Source organism: Cebus imitator, unplaced genomic scaffold, assembly GCF_001604975.1.
Source record: "Cebus imitator isolate Cc_AM_T3 unplaced genomic scaffold, Cebus_imitator-1.0 Scaffold127, whole genome shotgun sequence".
Lineage (NCBI taxonomy): Eukaryota > Metazoa > Chordata > Mammalia > Primates > Cebidae > Cebus > Cebus imitator.
Genome location: NW_016107442.1, coordinates 3,969,147 through 3,992,694, shown reverse-complemented (window position 1 = coordinate 3,992,694; position 23,548 = coordinate 3,969,147). Strand labels below are relative to the sequence as shown.

At 45.2% G+C, this 23,548-nt stretch overlaps 1 protein-coding gene across 4 annotated transcripts in view; it reads right to left on the bottom strand.

Moving 5' to 3' along the window:
• The window catches only part of FAM184B (family with sequence similarity 184 member B), a 141,825-nt gene that overhangs the window by 68,206 nt on the left and 50,071 nt on the right, over positions 1-23,548 (bottom strand). For all 4 annotated transcript variants that reach the window (XM_017540586.2, XM_037742784.1, XM_037742786.1 and 1 more), the window contains exons 2-5: positions 5,732-6,484; positions 4,363-4,498; positions 2,007-2,146; positions 1,257-1,463 (exon numbers count right to left, since the gene is read on the bottom strand). In XM_017540586.2, the coding sequence (XP_017396075.1) occupies positions 1,257-1,463; positions 2,007-2,146; positions 4,363-4,498; positions 5,732-6,484 (1,236 nt within the window). The remainder of the gene's footprint in view (positions 1-1,256; positions 1,464-2,006; positions 2,147-4,362; positions 4,499-5,731; positions 6,485-23,548) is intronic.

Below are 23,548 nucleotides of genomic sequence, written 5' to 3'. Positions count from 1 at the left end.
GACAGATCACCTGAGGTCGGGAGTTCGAGACCAGCCTGGCTAACACGGTGAAACCCCATCTCTATAAAAAATATAAAAATTAGCCCAACGTGGTGGCGCAGGCCTGTAGTCGCAGCTACTTGGGAGGCTGGAGCTGGAGAATCTCCTGAACAACCCAGGAGGTGGAGGTTGCAGTGAGCTGAGATCGCACCAGTGCATTCCAGCCTGGGCACAGAGCAAGACTCCAAAAAAAAAAAAAAAAAACACAGAAATTAGGCTTCAGAGAGGTTACATGACCTGTCTCCAGTCACACAGCTTGTGTTAGAGTCAGTACTTAGATCCGAGACTAGTCTTGCTCTTTCACGAGTTCATTTAACATGTATTTCTTGAGTATTTACTACTCCTAAGCCCCACACAACAGAGCGTGCCCCAGTGATATAGGATTGTCATTCAGTGAACACTCAAAGCTGGTACTACAGAATCTCGGGTTATAAAGAGGCCTCCTTGTAATAATTAAACAAAGCAATCCACCTGCATTCACAATGACATTGCTTCACACTTTATTCTTTTCCGAAATCTTCACATATGTTGTTTACTTATTCCAGCAAACACAAGAGATGAGGTTTTGCATGCCTTGCCAGCTGAAAGCCACCCTGTTTGGAGGGAGAGCAGAACAGCACAAGAGACAGAATTTTCCCTCCTTTGGCATGCTGCTGATTAATTACCGGCATTGACCTGCTGCCCACCTGTCCTAGGCACTAGGATATGCCTTGTGTCTCCACGTGGTTCCCTCATTGAATCCTTGCAGCTAATCTGTGAGGTGCTATTATTGTCCCCCATTTTACAAATTAGGATCCCGAGGCATGTGGAATTTCCCTCTGTGGGGACCCAGGTTATATCGCTCCCAGTGTGGTGGTAGGGTGGGGCGTTAGATCCAGGAAGTCCTCCAGGCCTGAGTTTTTGGTTCATGGTATTCTCTGTATGTTTTTGCAGAGTAAGTAGAGTTGAATTTTCCTACATTCACCACTCATGACACAATTCCACCCCATGTCAATGACTGCAGGCCCTTAGGGCTGTCCCCCATCTCCTCCAAAAGACCTTGAACTGCCTTCGGACAGGGTCTGTATCTTTCATCTGTGTATATTCAGAGAGCAAGCTTACATTTGTACATAGCAGGAGCTCAGTGAATGTTTGAGGAAGAAGGAAGAAAAAAGGAAAAGAAGGAGGTGGGAGAAAGAAAAAGGAACCAGCCCAGTCTCTATGGAAGTAGATCTCACCTTCTGCAGTTTCTTTCTTTCAGCCTCCACGGACGAGCGAACTGATTTGATTTCCATGGTGTGATTCTTTACCAAGTCTTCCAGCCGCTTCACCAGCTGGTCTTTAAGATGTTTCTTCTCCTCTTCTGTCTGATGTTTGATTTTACGGAGGTCTTCTTCATATTGTTGCTTCATATATTCTGTCTCAACACTTGCTTCTTTCTTGGTCTATAAAAAGAAAAAGGACCTTGTAAAACTGCTAGGGAGGGGTGAGGAGCAGGGAATCACCATTTCTCTTTCATGCAATGTTTACAACATTTACATACTGTTTTTACAGCATGTAGCACAAGGTGCAATCAATTTTACAAGACTATATATTTGATGTTAGTAAGAGTCTCTACCATTGGAAAAGGGATTTTTGGAAGGGTGCATATGTTATCATGAGATGGGATATTTCAGCCCATACTATGGTAGCTTTTAAATAATGCTTTGCTTGTTTTGACTGGGAACATGCAATGAGATCCTAAACCAGTTTCCAGTTTCGCAGAAGCCGATGATACAGCGTTGGGAGGATTCTGCTGCATTCTCAGTCTCCTGGTTTCTAATGGCATGGAGTAGGCAGTAAGTTGGCTGGAATTTTACTCCTGAAACTGTGGGGTCTGCTGACTCCAAGTGGATCCACTATGTTTGGACCGGCCTCTACCTGATGCTTATGATAGATAGCAAAGCTCCCTCTGCCTTCTCCATCCCCAGGGCTGGGTCAGACACTACCTGTGTGTCTGTGCTTCCTTTCATGCAAGGACACTCCTTGGGATGGCTTTGATCCTGCTGAGGATGAAGATTGTGGGTTTCCAAGTCATTCTCTTCCCCCAGGACTTCATTCTCTGAAACTAGCTCAGTCTTCATGTCATCTGCAAGTAGACATTTCAACATTATTTGGAATGTTCTTGGCCATGGCCTCTTGTTCAAGGCTTTCTGCTGTCAGGTCCCAGTTCTGCTTTTCAAACACTTTGTCCAGCGTCCCCTGTGTAATTCCTGCCCTGTGGTCTGCTGGCCCTGAAGCATGGTTAAGGTAGCAATTCTCATCTCAAGAAGCCTCATGAACTTAAATAGCTGCCCTGTTCTCCCTTCCTAAATAATCTCCAAATCTTTTTGACTGCAGTTTCCATTGGTTAAAAAAATTGAGCATTCTAAATACATGTTCTTTTTTTTTTTTTTTTTTAGACGGAGTTTCGCTCTTGTTACCCAGGCTGGAGTGCAATGGCGTGATCTCGGCTCACCGCAACCTCCGCCTCCTGGGTTCACGCAATTCTCCTGCCTCAGCCTCCTGAGTAGCTGGGATTACAGGCACGCACCACCATGCCCAGCTGATTTTTTGTATTTTTAGTAGAGACGGGGTTTCACCATGTTGACCAGGATGGTCTCGATCTCTTGACCTCGTGATCCACCCGCCTCGGCCTCCCAAAGTGCTGGGATTACAGGCGTGAGCCACCGCACCCGGCCAATACATGTTCTTTTAATAGGAATTTAAAGGATGAAACAATAACAAATATTTAATATAAGCAGAATTACTAAGTTTTCCTCCCATATTCACTGAAGTTCTCATGTCCTACTTTTGAGACTTCTGCTCTAAACCCACAACACCTTCCCGGTTTCTCCAGAACCAGGACCTCCTTCTCTGCACCTTTCTGGCCCATGGTGACTTCTTTCTCATGCACATTATTTATCTGCTGCCTTTGATACCAAAGCATGCAGTGGGCTGTAATGTACAGTCCTATGAACTCCCTGAAGGCAGCTCCCATGTTTTATGCCTTTGTTATATTTCCCAGTGTCAAGAGCTTTCTGTTGAGGGGGCCTAGGGGAAGGCACTTAGAATCATGTATTTTTGGATATAAGCAAGATTGTATCACCAACCAATTGGCTGACTTGAGCCAGGCACTTATCCTTTCTTGGTCGCATTTCTTCATCTGTAACGTGAAAGATTGGCAATACTTTTTGGGCTGGGTGTGGTGGCTAACGCCTGTAATCCTAGCACTTTGGGAGGCCAAGGTGGGAGGATCACTTGAGCCCAAAATTTCGAGACAATACTTTGTGTTACTATTATTATTATTATTTTTGAGATGGAGTTTCATTGTTGTTGCCCAGGCCAGAGTGCAATGGCGCAGTCTCAGCTCACTGCAACCTCTGCCTCCAGGACTCAAGCGAGTCTCCTACCTCAGCCTCCCAAGTAGCTGGGATTACAGGCACACGCCACCATGCTCTGGCTAAATTTTTTGTATTTTTAGGCAGGTGTAGTGGCTCATGCTTGTAATCCCAGCACTTTGGGAGGCCAAGGCAGGTGGATCTAGAGGTCAGAAGAGCGAGACCATCCTGGCCAACATGGTAAAACTCTGTCTCTACTAAATACACACACACACAAAAATGTTAACTAATTTTATATTTTTTGTATTTTTTTGTATTTTTGTATTTTTAGGGTTTCACCATGTTTGCCAGGCTGATCTCAAACTCCTGACCTCAGGTGATTCACCTGCCTTGGCCTCCCAAAGTGCTGGGATTACAGGCATGAGCCACCATGCCTAGCCTGTACTTAATTTTTTAATTTTTATTTTTTCATAGAGATGGGGTCTCATGTTGCCCAGGCTGATCTCAAAGTCCTGGGCCGAAGTGGCCCTCCCTCCTAAGCCTCCTAAAGTGCTGGGATTACAGGCATGAGCCACCATCAGTCCGCCCAACCAGACTGACAATACTTATCACCCAAAATTATTGAAAAGGCCCAATAGCATAATTGTGTTAAATGACGTGAAAAGCATAAAGCATTGTGTTAAGTGGTAGGGGGTGGGATGAGTCAGTGCTAAGAATTTCAGGCACTGTGGTGAGTCTGGTGGGGAAAAATTCTGGGGCAAGTAGTCCTTTTAGATGTCCAGCCTGGGCTAGCTCCAGGCAAGGCAGCTGTAGGTGTCAGCTCACCTGTACCCAGCAGGGATTGGTCTCATGCACCAGGCAGGTCAGATCAAGAAGCCCTGGCCCTCCTCTCTGCTCCCTTAGCAGGCTCAAGGCTGCCAGTAGCACCAGGCCCACCTGGCAGCTAACCCTGGTCTTTTAAGGAAATCATCCCAGGGCATCTTACCTGTCTTCTGCGTCCCATGACACTCCCGCAGCATCATTCTGTCTTTGGCAGCAGCCAGCTTCTCCCCAAGTTTTTTTGCAGTGCTTTTCAACTCTGAATTCTCCTGTCGAGCCTCCTTGAGCTGCACATCCAGGTCCTAAACAGAAAGGAAGGGTCCCATTGCTCTGGTTACAGTTCTGTATAGAGATATCCTGTGTACACAGAACAGCCATCAGACCTGAAAGGTGGGTATGTGCACAGCAGAAGCCCTGAGTCTGTGCAATCCAGTGGCTCAGGGCTCATCAAATCCTTCCTCATCCTCTGGCCTTTCTGTAGTGAGGCGTAAATGAGATACAGTGTCTGGTAAAAAACAAACAAAAAAACAGTGCTCAGGGAGTATTAGAAATGTTAACTGCTGGCCAGGTACAGTGGCTCATGCCTGTAATCCCAGCACTTTGGGAGGCTGAGGCAGGTGGATCTTAAGGTCAGAAGATCGAGACCATCCTGGCCAACATGGTAAAACTCTGTCTCTACTAAATACACACACACACACACAAAATGTTAACTGCTGCTACTTTTAGAGATGGGGCTCTGTGCTTTTATGGGGCTTACATAGCTGAATCATCAATGATCCTGCTCTCTATAAACACAAAGTCCTGGGTATTTTAGGAGAGGTAGGTTGCTATAAAACTAACGGGGCTTTAGAATCAGGCTGACCTGAGTTCAAACACTTATTAGCCATGTGCCAAGGCAGACCAGTCCTTAAGCCTCTCAATTTCAGTCTTAGCTTCTCATCTGTAGACTGTAAGTCTCCAAGTTTTCCAAAGTTAGGGACCAAGTATAACTCACCATGTGTCCCTGCCCTGGGCGTGGCAGATAGTCAGTGTTCAATAAATATCTGTGGGCTGGGTACAGTGGCTCAAGTCTGTAATCCCAGCACTTTGGGAGGCTGAGGCGGGCAGATCACCTGACGTCAGGAGTTCAAGACTATCCTGGCCAACATGGTGAGACCCTGCCTCTACTGAAAATACAAAAATTAGCTAGATGTGGTGGTGAGTGCCTGTATTCCCAGCTATTAGGGAGGCTGAGGCAGGAGAACTGCTTGAACCTGTGAGGTGGAGGTTGCAGTGAACTGAGATCATGCCACTGCACTCCTGCCTGGGTGAGGGAGTGAGGCTCCATCTCAAAAATAAAAAAGCAAGCAAGCAAATAAATAAATAAATAAATAAATAAATATTTGTGGAATGAATGTAGTTGAATTCAATGGAGGTAATAGGGCTCACCTCCATAGAAGGCAAGTGCTTGGCACAGTGCCCGACCTATAGCAGGTTCACAATATGCACCCCTACTGATTATCCCTGTGAGGTTGTATGAAGAGATACTGCTTTACCTGAATCCTCTCCTTCAGCTTCTGGGCGTACTTCTTCAGGTCACTGATCTTGCGGCCTCTGTGCTCCAGGTCTCCTTCCAGCTTCCGGACCTGAGCCTGCAGGGCGGACTCCTGGACCTGGAAGTTCTTGCGGAGGTCCGACTCCTTCTCCTGCCACTGCCACAGGGCCTGGCTCACCGACTGCTGCATGGCCTGCCGGATGGCCTCGTTTTCCCGCTCGTAGGTGGCCTGCAGCTCCTCGGCCTTGCGCGCGTAGTCCTTGCTCAGCTGCTGGTTCTCCACTCGCAGCCGCTGCACCTCTAGCAGGACCTCCTGCATCTCCGGGCCCTGGCCTGGTTCTGACTTCGTGTCAGGGCTCTCCTGGGGCAGCCGGCCCCTCAGGGGAGCCTCGTGGCTCGTCAGGTGCTGGAGCCTCTTCTCGTAGTCAGCCTTGAGCTCCAACATTTCCCTGGAGAGCGTGAGGACCCGCTCGGCGTGCTCTGCCTCCACTCTCAGCTCTCTCTCCTTGGTCTCCAGCCTGCACGAGGCCGACTCAGCCAGAGCCTCCTGTGTCAGCCTCTTCTGCAGCTCCAGGGCGCTCTCCAGGGCCTGGATGCGTTGGAGAAGGGCCTCCTCCTCCACGCAGCCCTGTTCCTGCAGGACCCTGGCCTTGGTCTCTGCCATGGCATTCTGGAGCTCCTCCTGGTGCGCCTCCCGTAGCGCCTCCATGCTGGCCTCCGCCTCATCCTGGCGGGTGTTCAGGGCATAAATCACCTGCAGGAAAATCATCAGAGCCCAGTTAGGGCGAGGAGGCTGGGGGTGCGGGAGCTCTGAGGGGACCAGAGATGCTTCTCCTGCATAGTGGTTGATCTGCACAAGTGGCGCCTGAGAAGAGGATTTGCATGGAGGGGACTTACTAGAAACTGTTTCCGGGAGAAGCCAGTGAGAGAGCAGGGAAGTGCGATAGGGAAGGATTTGGACTGGGAACAGAGCAAAGGGGTGACATTGCACAAAGGCCCCAGGGAGGGCAGCTTGGGCCAAATTCCGAAGGGGACCTCTGGAGTACGGCGGGAATCCACGGAAGAGCTTTAAAGCAGAGAAGTGATGTCATCTCATTTGTTCAGAAGGAACACTTTGGAATGCAAACCCCTGAACAAAACACTTAGAAAACTGGACAGAGACCGGGCGCAGTGGCTCATGCCTGTAATCCCAGCACTTTGCGAGGCCGTGGCAGGCGGATCACCTGTGGTCAGAAGTTTGAGACCAGGCTAGCCAACATGGTGAAACCCGATGCCTATTAAAAATACAAAAATTAGCTGAGCATGGTGGCATGCACCTCTAATCCCAGCTGCTAGGGAAGCTGAGGCAGGAGAATCACTTGAACCTGGGAGGCAGAGGTTGCAGTGAACCGAGATCACACCACTGTAGTTTGGCCTGGACAAAAACGAGTGAAACTCCATCTCAAAAAAACAAAAACAAAAAACTGGACAGAGCAATATATAAAAAGTCCAGTATAATGTGAAAATCAGCTAATGTAATACCCCACATCAACAGAGTAAAGGACAAAAACCACAGGACTGTCTCAATAGACACAGAAAAAAATAGTTGGCAAAATTCAACATCTTTGCATGATAAAAACACTCAACAAACAAGGCACAGAATGGACTCTTTTCAGCCTCATAAGGCACATCTAGGAAAAGTCTCCGGTTAACACCATCCTCAAGGGTGAAAGACAATGCTTTTCTTGTAGGATCAGGAAATAGACAAGGAGTTCTCTTCTTCCACATTTAACGCAAAAGAAAACAAAAAGAATGCTTTCTTTGCTATGTGAAGAACTGAATGAAGGAAGACAGGAGAACAGTGAGAAGCCCAGGAATCGAGAATGACTCCTGGGATGTTTGCCTGAGCCACAGGTTGGTGTTTCCTGAAATGGGAAAAACTGTAGGTAGAACAGGTATGGAGAAGAAAATCGAGAAGTCTAATTTGGACATACTAAGTTTGATGTACCTCTGCACATCCTAGTGGAGACGGCACCAAGGCACACAGAGATAAATGTCTGGCACTCAGAAGAGCCAGCCGGAGCTACATATGAGGGAGGTGGAGTCTGGAGAGTTTTATTTCTGTTTGCTTGATGAGAGATTCCAGAACATATCCATAGGATGATAGGAATGACCCCATGGAGAATCTAGAAGTTGAAGCCAGGCACATGGCTCATGCCTGTAATCCCAGCTCTTTGTGAGGTTGAGGCGGGAGGATTACTTGAGCCTAGGATTTTGAGACCAGCCTCGGCAGGATAGGGAGATCCTGCCTCTACCAAAAAAAAAAAAAAAAAAAAAAAAAGGGCATGGTGGTACATGCCTGGGGTCCCAGCTACTTGGGAGGCTGACGTGGGAGGATCACTTGGGCTGGGGGAATCGAGGCTACAGTGAGCTGTGATCCTGCCACTGCACTCCAGCCTGGGTGATAGAGTGAGACCCTGTTTCAAAAACAAACAGGTTGAAGCCCCAGGAATAACGATAATGAAGGGAAAAATCCCTGAGAAGGGTGCCACGGAGATTGGTTTTAAGAGCCATATGAGCACATCCTCACAGGGGTAGGATGGAAGGAAGAGGTGGAAACAGGTGTGTGGCACTTTGGACAGGTGAACGAGGGAGCACTTGTCTTGTAGACATGAGAAGGTGGCTTCTACATTCTCAGTGGAATGAGCCAAGGTCACTAAGAGTGAGCTGAGTTGGAAGACAGGAAGAAAGCATAGAGGTGTGAAGAGTGAGGAGTTGTGAACTCATTTTTAGGAAGGGAGAAGCCAGTGGTCTACGTTACAGTGTGGCATTGGAGGTCGTGTTGAGTTACAGTTCTCTCTGCTTTGCTGTGAGATTTTCCTCAGTCAGGTTCATCTGAATGAGTTTAAAGGACAGAAAGGATGGATGGGTTATCGGAGTTGGAGTTTTATTTGGTGAGTGTGACAGAAAGAAGAGACAAGGTATTTTCAAGGACCAGCAAGTAGGAAAGATGGAGCGGAGGCAGTTTTTTGGTGATGACAAGGTAAAGTGTCAAAGGGAGTGTGTGACTGAGGCCAAGTAGATGAAAAGATTGCTGGAGATAAGGAGGTCAAAGACTGAGAAATCCAGGGCAGGGTGAGCCCCGCATGAGATGTCCTCACTGAGAACAATGCAAGAGATGCTGGGCTGGTACAGACGCTGTGAAGTCAGATGCCAAACATGACATTGGCGCCCTGGGGCATTTACGATCAGCAAAGTTTTCCTGAAGACTCCCCACCACACCCTTTCACAAGGATTTACTTTTAGGCTTTGGGGGTTGCTGGTTTTTCCTTATCCATGAGGCTGTCTACTGAACTAGACTCTAACTTCATTGCCAAGTTCCTATTACTGCTTCACCTGTGGTTTTCAAACTGCGCTCCTTGTAGTCTTGAGTTCTCTGATGGCAGTCAGGGCAACATCAGGGAGCTAGGGGGAGGCTGAGCAGGTGGGGACCCCCCATCAACCAGGGAAGAGCTTTCACACTTGGGATTCCCTAGCATAGAGTTTAGAAAAAAAAAAAAAGCTTTCTGTGGCTTTAAAGAAAACTAAAAAAATTAGAGGCTCAGATAGTTAAGAAATAGAAAATAGATCAATCAGGAATAGTGTATGAGAGGAAGTGTTTGGTATCACTGTGTGCCTGTGTGTCTGTGCATGTGTGCGTTAATTACAAAATCATCATTGAAGGCCAGGTAGCACCACTAGAGGTGACATGTATAATAGATTTAACAATGGTTTACCTGGAGACTACAGCTCTTGAAGAAAGAGTGAACTTATATCCAGGACACAGCCTAAGATCTTATTTTTCATTGTCTCTGTCTGATATGGCAATCATTAAAAAATCTGGAGACAACAGATGCTGGAGAGGATGTGGAGAAATAGGAACATTTTACACTGTTGGTGGGAGTATAAATTAGTTCAGCCATTGTGGAAGACAGTGTGGCAATTCCTTAAGGATCTAGAAATAGAAATTCCATTTTACCCAGCAATCCCATTACTGTGTATATACCCATAGGATTATAAATCATTCTATTATAAAGACACATGCACACGTTATGTTCATTGTGGCACTGTTTACAATGGCAAAGACCTGGAACCAACCCAAATGCCCATCAGTGAGAGACTGAACAAAGAAAATCTGGTACATATACACCAGAGAATACCATGCAGCCATAAAAAAGGATGAGTTCACAGATGAATCTGGAAACCATAATTCTCAGCAAATTGCCACAAGAACAGAAAACCAAACACTGCAATTTCTCACTCATAGGCGGGTATTGAAGAATGAGAACACAAGGGCACAGGGAGGGGAATGTCATATACTGGGGTCTGTTGGGGGCTGGGGGGCTAGAGGAGGGACAGTGGGAGGTGGGGAGGTTGGGGAGGGATAATATTGGGAGACATGCCTGATGTAGCTGATTGGGGGATGGAGACAGCAAACCACCATGGCATGTGTGTATCTATGCAACAATCCTGCAAGATCTGCACATGTGCCCCAGAACTTAAAGTACAATAAAAAAAAAAAAAAAGAATATACCTAGAAGCTGAAATTGGTTTCCCATTGGCTATAATTTAGGTTAATTACAAACATCATTTTTTTTTTTTTAGATGGAGTTTCGCTCTTGTTACCTAGGCTGGAGTGCAATGGCGCGATCTTGGCTCACTGCAACCTCTGCCTCCTGGGTTCAGACAATTCTCCTGCCTCAGCCTCCTGAGTAGCTGGGATTACAGGCACGTGCCACCATGCCCAGCTAATTTTTTGTATTTTTAGTAGAGACGGGGTTTCACCATGTTGACCAGGATGGTCTCGATCTCTTGACCTCGTGATCCACCCGCCTCGGCCCCCCAAAGTGCTGGATTACAGGCGTGAGCCACCACGCCCGGCCTACAAATATCATTTTTATCAAATTTACTATGTGCCTATCACAGGGACAGATGCTATATATACATTCATAATCTCAGAGAATCCTCATGGCAACCCTGCAATTTGGTATTTTTCTGAGCAACTGAGGTTCAGAGAAGTTCAGTAACTTTTGTGAAGTCCCAGTCATGAGAAGGTTTGAGTAATGCCGAAGCACACGTTCCATGCATGGTGCCACATTGCATCTCACCTTCTCACTCAGTCATTTATTCATTCGTGGATTCACTGCACATCTCAGATGTGGCAGGCTCTGTGCTGGGCACTGGGGTTACATGCTGGTCAATAAGACAACTGAATTTGCAACCTTAAAAATATTGTCATTCAGTTGGAGAGTCAGACAAGAAAATGGAAAGCTTCAATGAACTGCAATGAGTGCTACAAGAGGATTTATCACCAGTTACTGTGGAAACACAGAGGAAGAGGTCTGGGAGGAAAGAAGACTTTCCAGAAAAAGTGGGCCTTGCCTCCTCATCCTTGGGGTCACCAATCCCCTTTTCCATGTCAAGCTGCACATGGACAAGAACAATATCACTTTTTTGGGCTGCTTAATAGCACTTGGCATAAAGTTGAGTACACAATTGGTTCATAGTAAGTATTTGCTATGGAGCTGCTATAGGTCCTCAGGGATTCATGCTTTTCTTCCACAGTGAAGAGCTGCTACAGAGCAGCCACTGAGCAGAGGCTCCATTTCCTAGCCCCTTGACTTTAGGTGAGGTCCTATGACTGGTGATTGCCAATGGAATTTGGGTAGATGGGGTGATGTGTGTCATCCTGAGGGCAATGTGGGAACGTTAAGAAGGGCTCATGTCCTTCCCACAGTTTCTTTTTCCATCTGCAGCCTTAATGCAGAGGAGTCAGAAGTCTTAGGGGAAGGCAGAGTTCAAGATGGAAGGCATCCGGGCCCTGAAGGACCAGGGAGAAGGCCACCTTCTCTCCCAGGAACACTGTCATCAATCTTCACATCAATAACTACCATGTTGAGCCTCTGACATCTTGGCATTTATCTGTAACAGCATGTATTAGTACCTGTTGGGGGTCCCCAAGACTAGCCCCTGGTTAAACCATTCATTAGAAGACTCACAGGACTCAGTATATAGCCATGCTCGTGGCTATGATTTATGACAGTGAAAGGTATGAAGCAAAATCAGCTAAAAGGAAAGGTGCATGGGGTGAAATCTGGAGGAAATCTAGGGGCAAGCTTCCAAGGGTCCTCTTTCAGTGGTCACAAAGGACATACTTAATTCACCTAGCAAGGAGCTGTGACAATATATATGAAATACTGTCTACCAAGGAAGCTCATTAAAGACTTAGCATACGAGGTTTTTATTGGAGGAGAGGCAGTAGGCAACCTTCATCAGGTATGTACCAAAACTTCGGACATTCAGAAGGAAAGCAGGTGTTCAGTGTAAACCTCATTACTCGCATAGCTTAGGTAAAGTCAGCAACTCTATTCGGTTTCAGTGGGGGGACCCTCTGGAAATCCTAGATGCCGGTTGAGGCCCACTATGTTAGCTCTTCTGTACAGTTAAACCCCAAAATGACAGGAAAAGACTGATTTTTCTCTTTAATAGAGTCAAGCTTGTGCTCCAGGGCAAACTGTAACATTAATGAGGGTTTCTTGTGGTAAAGAAAAAATATGCTTTAAAAAATTGTCCTATGAAATTTGTTATTGGTGATTCTACTAAGGATGAAGTTCGGGCGCAATGAGTCATGCCTATAATATCAGCACTTTGGGAAGCCAAGGCAGGTGGATCATGAGGTCAGGAGTTTGAGACCAGCCTGGCCAACGAACATGGTGAAACCCCATCTCTACTAAAAATACAAAAGTTAGCTGGGCATGTGGCGGGTGCCTATAATCCCAGCTACTCAGGAGGCTGAGGCAGGAGAATTGTTTGAACCACAGAGGCAGAGGTTGCAGTGAGCCGAGATTGCACCATTGTACACCAGCCTGGGCAACAGGGCAAGACTCCATCTCAAAAAATAAAGGATGAAATAGACCTTGGAGTAAGGGGTTCCTATGTTCACCTACACCTGCAGAACAGAGACTTTAGTTGAAGATATTGTATACCCTGATGCCACAAAACACTCAATTAAATTAAAAAAAAAAACCAATATTATACCTGTTGGAGTAGGAACCAGAGTCCCCTGAATTGGGGCCTTAGGGGGCTTCAGCTGTTTCCAGCATGCACACCCATGTGAGTCTGCCCTATCATGTCAAAACTCTTCCTAAGTGCCCACCCAAAATTAACACATAATCAGATTCAGGCTGGAGGTAACAGAGAGGGTACCCCACGGTGGGCTCACAATGTCTAAGGGCACCTTGGCATGTTCACATTTAGTCACAGTGTCTGGCAAACAAAGTCCCCAAATCCAACAAAATGTGGTATCCCTTGGGGACACCAAGGATCTGCCCAAACTGTTCTGTTAGGCTGAAGCCTGGCAAATGGCTCCTCCCCTTCCCTCCCCTTCCCCTCTCCTCCCTGCACAGGTTACTCACATATTGTTTCAGGGATAGTCTGTACATAAACAAGAATGTTATGTTATGTCACATACTTCATATCACATATTTTCACCATCTTTTATACACATACACATTCATCTGCACTTTGATTTTTTTAAACTTCATAACATATTTTGGAGACCATGTTATTTCTGTACATAAATTAATGTTGGGGCTGGGTACAGTGGCTCACACCTGTAATCCCAGCACTTTGGGAGGCCAAGGTGGGTTGATCGCTTGAGGTCAGGAGTTCAATACCAGCCTGGCCAACATAGTGAAACCCCATCTCCATTAAAAATATAAATATTAGCCGGGCATTGTGGTGCACACCTGTAATCCCAGCTACTTGGGAGGCTAAGGCAGGAGAATCACTTTAACCCAGGTGGTGGAGGTTGCAGTGAGCCAAGACCATGCAACTGCACTCCAGCCTGGGTGACAGAAAGAGACTCTATCTCAAAAGACCAAAAACAAACAAAAAAAAAAAGAAAGAAAAAAAAAGAAATTAGTGTTGGTCAAAAGACACAAAATTTCAGTTAAAGGAATAAGTTCAAGAGATCTATTGTATAGCACAGTGACTGCAGTTAATAATATATTATATATTTGAAAATTGCTAAGAGAGCAGATTTTAAATGTTCTCACCACAAAAAAAATGATGAGCATGTGAGGTAATACATATGTTAAATAGCCTGATTTAGCCATTTCTTCACATATGCATACATCAAAACATCATGCTGGAAACATGTATACAATTGTTCCTTGTCTGTTTAAAAAAACAGATTTCTTATTTTTATTCTTGGCTGCTTCATGTGCCATTGTATAAGCTATAATTTACTTATCTGGCTCCTCTTGAGAGCCATTAAGTCTTTTCTGTGGGAGATTATCGACATGTTTCTCATTTCATTGTTATCAAGCAAAATTTTCTTTAGTCCTTTTTCCATTTCTGCCAGTAAGCCTGAACTCTGCTTTTTCCTTAGAAATGCAACTAATCAAATTCCAATACCTGGCCTTAAAAAACTCATCTTCATAATTAATACAGGAGCCTCAGGAAGTGACGAAAGAGGAAGGAGGACAACGTGCCTGCCATCTTATGTCATAAAACTAGTTCAAAGATCGTTGAGAATGACTGCAAGCATCCAGCGTGTCTTCCTGTGCAAGTGTTCACGACTGACCTTGCAAGGGCACTCCTGGGACTGCTCCCTGGGACATGCACTGACTCTTACCATGGTCCCTCTTTTTTCCATCCTCTCCACTCCCTTCCCCTCATTCTATACTTGTTCTCTGAGCTTGAGCCTTTGTCGTCTCCTAGGTTTTTGTTTATTCGTTTGTTTGTTTGTTTGTTGAGAGACAGGGTCTCTCTCTGTATCCCAGGCTGGAGTACAATGGCGCTATTATGGCTTACTGCAGACTTTATCTCCTGGGCTCAAGTGATCCTCCCACCTTAGCCTCCCGACTACCTGGGATTACAGGTGCACACCACCATGCCTGGATGATTATTTCATTTTATTTTTTAGAGACAGGGTCTCATTATGTTTCCCAGGTTGGTCTTGGACTCCTGGGCTCAAGTTACGTGACTGCCTCAGCCCTTAAGAGTGCTGGGATTATAAGTGTGAGTCACTGCACCCAGCCCTCTCCGAGTTTAGCAGTCTCTTCATCTTAACATCTGTCCTCTTTCAGCCTGCCTCTCATAGTCAGTCATTTCAATTACATTCTTGTTGACATATTCAAATCCCCTGCTCAGCCTTGCATTTTTGGCCTTCTCAATACCAGAGCTTACCCTTTATTTTGTCTCCCTCTGTCTTCCAGGCTGGAGTGCCATGGTGCTATCTCAGCTCACTGCAACCTCTGCCTCCTGGGTCCAAGTGATTCTTCTACCTCAGTCTCTTGAGTAGCTGGGACTACAGGTGCATGCCACCACGCTCAGCTAATTTTTTGTATTTTTAGTAGAGATGGGGTTTCACATGTTGGCCAGGCTAGTCTCAAACTCCTGACCTCAGGTGAGCCACCCACTTCGGCTTCCCAAAGTGCTGAGATTACAGGCATGAGTTACCACACACTGCCCAGAGCTTATCTTTTAAAATGTGCTCAAGTTATTTCACCTCTTTGAGCCTCAGTTTTCTTGCCTGTAAAATGGAGACAACTCAGGCCTGCTTTTTGTGAGGATAAATAGGATTACATATCTTAGGTGTCTGATACATAGTAAGTACTTATTAAATGCTTGTTTCTTCTCTCCTCACTCATCCTATCTCCTCAAAAGGAAAGGTCCCATGTTTTAGAGACACAATCTCTTCCATTCTTCTCCTGGGCTTCATGCTTCGCAGGTCGCTTGGCAACTCTTCTGCCATCTGCTTGCTTGCTTTCACTCGCCACCTTCTAGATTGGAACATCAGACTGCTCCAGGCCTCATTTATCAATCCACCTCCTACCGGGGAGGCTGACTTCAGAATCCATCAAGGAACATGTATAATTCAGCAGCCAAGAGCAATTCTGAGCAAGTCAAAACTTCCTAAGAGTTTTAGAAATCCACTGCTCATGGATTGACTTCAGAGAAGATTTCAGCAGAGGGCCTGTTAGGGCTGTAGAGGTGGAGTGTTACAGGTTTAACAAGTCTCCAATTAATGGCTTTTAAGCATCGGATCTTGAAGAAAGCTTTCATCAAGTTTGGCAGCAGGAATCAGAATTGAAATGAAAATGGAAAAAAAGGACGTAATGTCTGTTGAGTGCCCAGAGTGTGACATTCACTGGGCCAGATAATTTACATGTTTTTTTAATTAACCTATTTAGGTTGGTGCAAAAGTAATGGTGGTTTTCACTGTTACTTTTAATGGCAAAAGCTGTGATTACTTTTGCACCAACCTAATAACAATTCTACAAAGTGAATGCTTTTATGCTTAGCCTTATTTTACAGATGGGGTTAACTTCATACGTAGGGGTAATATAATAGAACTCCGCCTTTTTCTAGCTGTGTGACCTTCAGTAAGTTACTGAGCCTGAGTCTCAGTTACCTTATCCATGACATGGGGAGAGTTTTGTTTGTAGATTAAATGACATTATGAACCAAAAACCCTTCACGGTGCTCTTAAAGTACTTAACCCTTCTTAAGCACTTAAGAAATGCCATTGGTTATGATTTTTACTATTCTTGGTATTACTGTCAGAAGTCATTGAGCTAAAAAGTGAGAGTGCTGGGAATCAAATCCAAATCCTCCTGGGTTCAAAGTTAAAAGAGTAGAACCATACCTTGTTAGAAAAAAAAAGCTGATAATATGCTTTTACTCAATGTTTTTGCAACATTTCCCACATGCCTGGCATGATGCTAGGCACTGGAAAAGCAGAACAAATAAGACCACCTGTGGAGGGGCTTACAGGCGAGTAGAGTGTGGCAGACTACATTATTTGTCCATGTAAGAATCCTCCTCCTTCCTTTCGCCTTCTTTGCCATAGTCTGTGGATGGCATTTGTCTTCCCTGTTGATGTTGAAGTTGGCTGTGTGACTTGCTGTGGCCATGGAAATGTGAGTGGACTTGTTGCAAACAGAGGCTTTTGATGTGTTTATGTGCTTTGGCTTGCCTTCTTGCGCATCTATCACTTGCTACAAGAAAAGCCTGTGCTGGGTAGCCACGGGTCCCAGAATGAGAGGTACAGGGCTGGACCCCACCCCAGAGTCTGGAATGCAACTGGCTCAGCCACGCCCAGCTGAAAGCAGCTGAATAGCAGTGAGGCTGAGCAGGAAATAAATCACTGCTGTAGCCACTGAGATTTAGAGTTGTCTGTTACACATTATTGCAGGAAAATCTGCCTGGTACACAAAGTGAGATAGAAAAGAAAGTTAATTAGTATATACAGTAGTCATCCCTTATCTGAGAGGGATACATTCCAAGAAGCCTACTGGATGTCTGAAAGCTTGAACAGAACAACCGCTATAGACACTATGTTTTTTCCTATACATACTTACATACCTATGATAAAGTTTAATTTATAAATTAGGCACAAGAAGAGATTAACAAAAATCACTTGTAATAAAACAGAACAATTATAACAATGTGTTAGCATCACTCCTCTTGAGCCTTAGGGCCATTATGAGGTAAAAATAAGGGTTACTTACTTGAAAACAAGCACTGGGACAGTTGATCTGATAATCGTGACAGCTACTAGTGACTGATAGGCAGGTAGGGTCTACAGCACTGATACTCTGGACAAGGGGATGATTCACATCCCAGTAGGGACAGAGGGGAATGGCACAAGATTTCATCATGCTCCTCACAACAACAAACAATTTAAAACTTATGAATTATTTATTTCTGGAATTTTCCATTTAATATTTTCAGGCCTTCCTTGGTTCACCTTGGGTAAGTAAAATCTCAGAAAGCAAAACCACAGGAAAAAAGGGACTACCATCTAGGGGTATTTCAAGTACTTTGTTAGAAGTCTGCAGAGGCGCAGAGGGAGGCGCAGGGAGGAAAGGATCACATTGCCCCAGTCATCCCTCCACCCTTTCTCCTTCACTAGCATCAGTGGATCGCTCCCATCAACACATAAATGTGCTGTATTTTTTATCATGAACAAAAATCTTTATTTTAATCCCACATTCTCCATTTTCTACACCCCTTTATAAGCAAACTCCTCAAATACTCTATAACCATTGTTACTAATTTCTCAACTCCTCTATTCCTTTCCAATTATCTCCAATCAGGCTTTTACACTAACTAATCCATCCAAATAGCTCATCAGAATCAGGAATGATCTCCATGTTGCTAAAACAATAGCCAATTCTCAGTCTTCGTCTGCTCAACCTTTCAGCCTCATTAGAGCAAATGAATCACTCCCTTTTCTTGAAACACTGTCTTCACTTGGCTTCCTTAGGACATACTCCTACTGACCGCTGACCACTCCTTCTCATCTCCTTGGCTAGTTACATCCTCCTCAACTCCCAATAGGAGTGTCCCAGAGCTTTACCCTGTTTCTATTCTTTTGCAAAAATTCCCTTGGGATCTCACTCAATTCCATGATTTAATGCATTCTCTATTTGCTAATGACTCCCAGATTTATATGACCAAGCTGGATCTGCCACCTGAATGTCAGACTCATGATTCTGTTGCTTACCAATATCTCTACTTGGGTATTGAGCATGCCGCTCAAATTTGATTCTGGATTTTTCCTCCAATACCCGCTCTTCCCACAGTATTTCTCATTTCATGGCAACTCCTTTCTTTCAATTGCTAAGGTCAAAAATTTTAGAATCAACCGATAAGCACATGAATGGATGCTCAACATCTTTAATCGTTAGGGAAATGATCCTCAAAACCACTTCAGGCTCGTTAGAATGGCTATCATCACAAAAAGAGAAATGTTGGTGAGGACGTGGAAAAATTGGAGCCCCTGTACCTTGCTCGTGGGAATGTAAAATGGTATAGCCACTGTGGAACACAGTATGGTGGTTTGTCAAAAAATTAAGCAGAGGACCAGGCGTGGTGGCTCACGCCAGCACTTTGGGAGGCCAAGGCAGGCGGATCACGAGGTCAGGAGATCGAGATCGTCCTGGTTAACATGGTGAAACCCCGTCTCTACTAAAATGCAAAGATTAACTGGGCACGGTGGCACCTGCCTCTGGTCCCAGCTGCTTGGGAGGCTGAGGCAGGAGAATCGCTTGAACCAGGGAGTTGGAGGTTACAGTGATCCAAGATTGTGCCACTACACTCCAGCCTGGTGACAAAGTGAGACTCTCTCTCTCAAAAAAAAAAAAGAAAAAACCTCTCCCAAAAACCCATAGAATTTCATACGAACCAGTAATTCCGTTTGCTTATCTTTCTCTCTAGAATATGAATTACATGCAGATGAAAATGTTTGTCTGCAGAGTTCACTACCAGATCCCCAAAGAGTAACTGGCTCATGGGAAGGACTCTAAATATTTGTCAAATGAATAAAAAGTCTCTTCACCCAGCAGAAAGGGCATCCATGTGCAGAGGATACCCAAGTTGGGTTTGGAAAGGTGAGCAATTGTCAGTCAGGTGGACAGGAAGGGGAAGAAACTACTGGCAAAGGAAGTAGCATAAGCAGGAAGTAGCACCAAGACATGACACAGAGTGGACTGTGAGGACACACAAGGGGCATCATCCAGGGCAGAGCCGGGGTGAAGGGCATCAGCAGGGAAGAGGAGAGCACCATGACACGATGCTGAACAGGTGGGCAGGGGTCAGATGCTCATGAGTTCAGCATCCATGTTAGGGAGTGCCGACTGTGTCCTGTTTACTAGCACGTGGTGATCATGCATACTCCAGGCCCTGTCCCAGACAGCCTGATGTGGAGAGTCCGGGGGTGGTCCCGAGATCTGGATTTTTAACACTCCCTTGCAATGGGCCTAAGATCTGAAAGGCAGATGGGTGAATACTTTGGAGACCTGTGGTATGTGTTCCATGCAGGAAGTTTCTCACAAGATTCAGCCTCTTGGGAGCTAGGGGGAATAACACTACATCTCATAACTGCCTTTCTGGAATCATTGCAGAGAGAAGTCTACATGTGATGCAGCCTTAACTAAGGAAGGGGCTGGGGAGGGAGTTTGGGCTAGAAAGTTGCCCATGAGAAGAGTGGCAGGGCTGGTGACTCACTGTGTATGGGGAGGGGGAGAGGGAAGAGTCCAGAGTATTCTGCAGCCTGTGTGACTGAGGGGATGGCTATCCCACTTCTACTGGGAAGCAGAGGTTCCTGGGATCCCAGGACAGCAAAAGGCCACAGTCGCTGCTCTTGAATCACATCCCTGCACGCAGAGTGGACAGTGTTCTGGGCACGGAAAAGAGGACTAACTAAACTGCCAGAAGGAAGCCCTGGATTCAGGTGCTGAGAGGCCTGGGGAGAGCAGAGGTTGTGTGGTTGCTGTCCCTTCCTTTAAGGAAACAGGCTCAAACAGGTTCCCAACAAGGCTGGGCTCCTTCGAGCAAATGGGCTTGAAATGGATTTCTAGATAGATCCAAAACGCTAATTAAAATCTCATCATTGCCCATCAGAGAGCCGTTGCTAGGCGCCTAGCTGCACGTGGCGTTGAACTGTGAGACATCAGCTTCTGAGTAATTGAAACCCAACTGTTCCCCAAACCAATTTAGGCTGAGACTGAGCTGAAAGATGAGGGTGGGCTCCCAGGAAGGTTCTTAATGAGAGCCCCTCTGTCTACAGGCCCATGACTTGCTTAGAGTTTTTTGGAAAGCACCTTTAGTTGGCCAGCCTTGTTAACAGATAAATGTATGTGTGAATGGTATTTTTATAAACAAAATGAATACAAAGAAATCTTAACACTTTTCATAGGAAATACTTTGAGAGAGAATTAATCCAAGCAGGAGCATCAAACCCTATAACCATGCTTATAAATGGAATTGCAAAAACTCAAACACAGACAGAGCAGCTCCTCAAGTTCACCTGTTTAGATGCCAATTTTATATATTTAAATCCTGAAAGCAGCTTTTGTGTGCAGATCTAAATAGACATGCATATCCATTTTTCCCTATGAGTGGTATAACAATGTATGCTACCATTATTTTTACATAGCACTTTCCAGTTCACCAAGCAACTTTACAAGGTAAACCCTGCAGCATGATAAATATAAATATGTTGAATGTGCATTCTAAATGAATTTTTACTTTTGCCATTATTTTCAGCAGAGAAAAATCTGTTTACATATTTTCCAGTTCATTTATTGTACCGTCTGTAAAATCCTCAAATAAACAGTATGCTTCAAGTTATACATTATTGTCCAAACAACACCATCATAAAACCCAAACATCCACTTAGGATACTCAGGTCACCTTTGCCAGTCGTCTTCCCAGCAATGGCTGAATTTCTGTGCTCTGATTGCATGTGCCTTGAGTATAGCAGCAGGTAGTTTTACTAACCACTCTGCTGAATTCTCAGTTTATGGGTTATGGGTCAGATGCTGCTGGTTTAACCTGCACATCAGAAATGGAAGGGCCACACTGGGTCAAGTTCACAGCCAGCCCATCTTTTTTCTCTGACTTATGCTATCAGTAGTGTCTATATAAAGTCCATGACAGTATGCCAGGCCAGGGAGAAAAGGGACATCTGATAGAGGAGTCCTAGGAAGGGTGGTCTGGAGGAAATGATTCCAGAAATGTGTAGGCAGTGCAGAGGGCAAGCTTGCCCTCCACTTTACACAGCCAAAAGTTCTTACGGTTGTTGTGGCATTCATTCTCAGAAGAGCTTCATGCAAGATTGAATTCAAGAGCACATTTCTGAAAGTGTAGAGTACCTACAACCACATGACCTCTGTTGTTTGTGCCCCATGGTTCCCTGTGTGCCGAATAGAAGCTCCGGGTAGCATCTCATCACATCCAGAGCAGCAAGACTCTTAAACAAGGTGCAACCTTGTTCCAAGTTTTTTTCAAGTTTGTTTCAAAATCACACATGCCACCACTATACAATTTCAGGTCATCCAGAAGAATTTCATGGATCCATAAGAATGAGGTTGTCCAGCCCCAATCACATGGAATGAAGACTGAGGCAGGTTACCTGCTCAGTATCTCAAGGGAAATTAGAAATCTGGTACCTGGACACACACAGATGCTGTGTCAGGAAGAGCAGATACACACTGCAGCCAACATTCCTGACCCTTCTAAGTAAACTCAGTATTACTCACTGAACGCCAACTTCAGAACTGGAGGAGACAGAATAAAAGATTAGGACTTGGTCCCTCCTCTCACGTTGGACATGAGAAGCACGTGTACACACACACACAGGGTCGTGTGAAACCTCCAGGCAGAAAGCTGGCACAGGCTGAAGGCTCTGCAGGGTACTGGTGGAGGCACCAGGCCAGCCAACAAGAGACCCAAGTCCCAAGATCCAGCTCTGTCTCTCTCAAGCAGTGTGACCTTAGGCAAGCCCTATAGTCTCTCTGAGAAAATGAAGTTTCCTTTCCTAATGTATTAGCCTGTTCTCGAACTGCTATAAAGATACTACCTGAGACTGGGTAATGTATGAGCAAGACAGGTTTAATTGACTCACAGTTCCACATGGCTGGGAGGCATCAGGAAACTTACAATCATGGCAGAAGGAGAAGGGGAAGCAGGCACCTTCTTCACAAGGTGGCAGGGAAGAGAGAGAGTTCAGGGGAAATTGGCACTTTAAAATCATCAGATCTTGTGAGAACTCCCCATCATGAGAACCACCGCCATGATCCAATCACTTCTCACCAGGTCCTTCCCTTGACATATGGGGATTACAATTCGAGACGAGATTTGGGTGGGGACATAGAGCCAAACCATATCACCTAATAAATGAGATGGTCAAACTAAACTGACAGTTCCTAAAGGGAATGAAAGTGGCAAAGAGTCAAATAAGCTTGGGGAGTGCTTGGTTCGCTCTGTTATAAAGACATTTGCTCAACTGTATTTACCGCAGCAGTGGGCCATTGCATTCTTTTTTTTTCTTTTTTAATTACAATGAGTTCAGACTCCATGGTTCACACCTATAATCCCAGCACTTTCAGAGGCTGAGGTGGGAGGATCACTTAAACCTAGGAATTTGAGACCAGCCTGCGCAATAAAGTAAGACCCAGTCTCTACAAAAATTTATGTAAAAATTAGCCAGGAACGATGGTCATAATTTGACGATGACAATGATGACGAAGGTGGTGACAATGGGGGTGAAGATGAGGATGGTGATGCTGATGGAAGAGGATCAAGGCTCATGTTGCATATCCACAAGCACACCTGTAGTCCCAGCTACTCAGGAGGCTGAGGTGGGAGGATTGCTAGAGCCCAGGAGGTCAAGCCTGCAGTGCGCTATGATCTACCAGTGCACTCCAGCCCAGGGGACAGAGTGAGAACTTGTCTCTTAAAAAAAAATTACAATGAAAATTAACATTCCTCAGAAAACATTTTTGAAAGTGCTGGACCAGGAGATCTTTACGTCTTGCCCTCCGTGAGTTAAAGTATCAGCAAGATAGGAGAACAAATCTAGGAGAGCTCAGGACGTGCAGGCTCCTTCTCTCTGAGCAGTCAGTGCAGGTGCTGCAGTGAAAGCAGGTGTCCTGGCGGGTGGACGGGGTGGGAATTGAGGGGCAGTAGGAAGGAAGAGTGCTGGGGAAAGTGCTCCCAGGTGTGGAGCATGGACAAGCGCTGCCCCTGGAGAGCTGAGAGAAATGCTGGTGTCAGACTTGGAGGAGGTATCTCAGCATGTTAGTCGTAATCTCTGGGTGATGGGATTACAGTAGATTTAAATTTTAAAAAAATTTTTCATTTGTTTCATTTCCTTATTTCCTACAATGAATTATTACTGGTTCAATTAAAGTTATCAAAGGAAGGGAAACTTTCTTTTGTCTTTCTCTTTATTTTTTAAATCGTTTCCATCTTTCTTTTTTCTTTCTTTTTTTTTTTTTTTTTT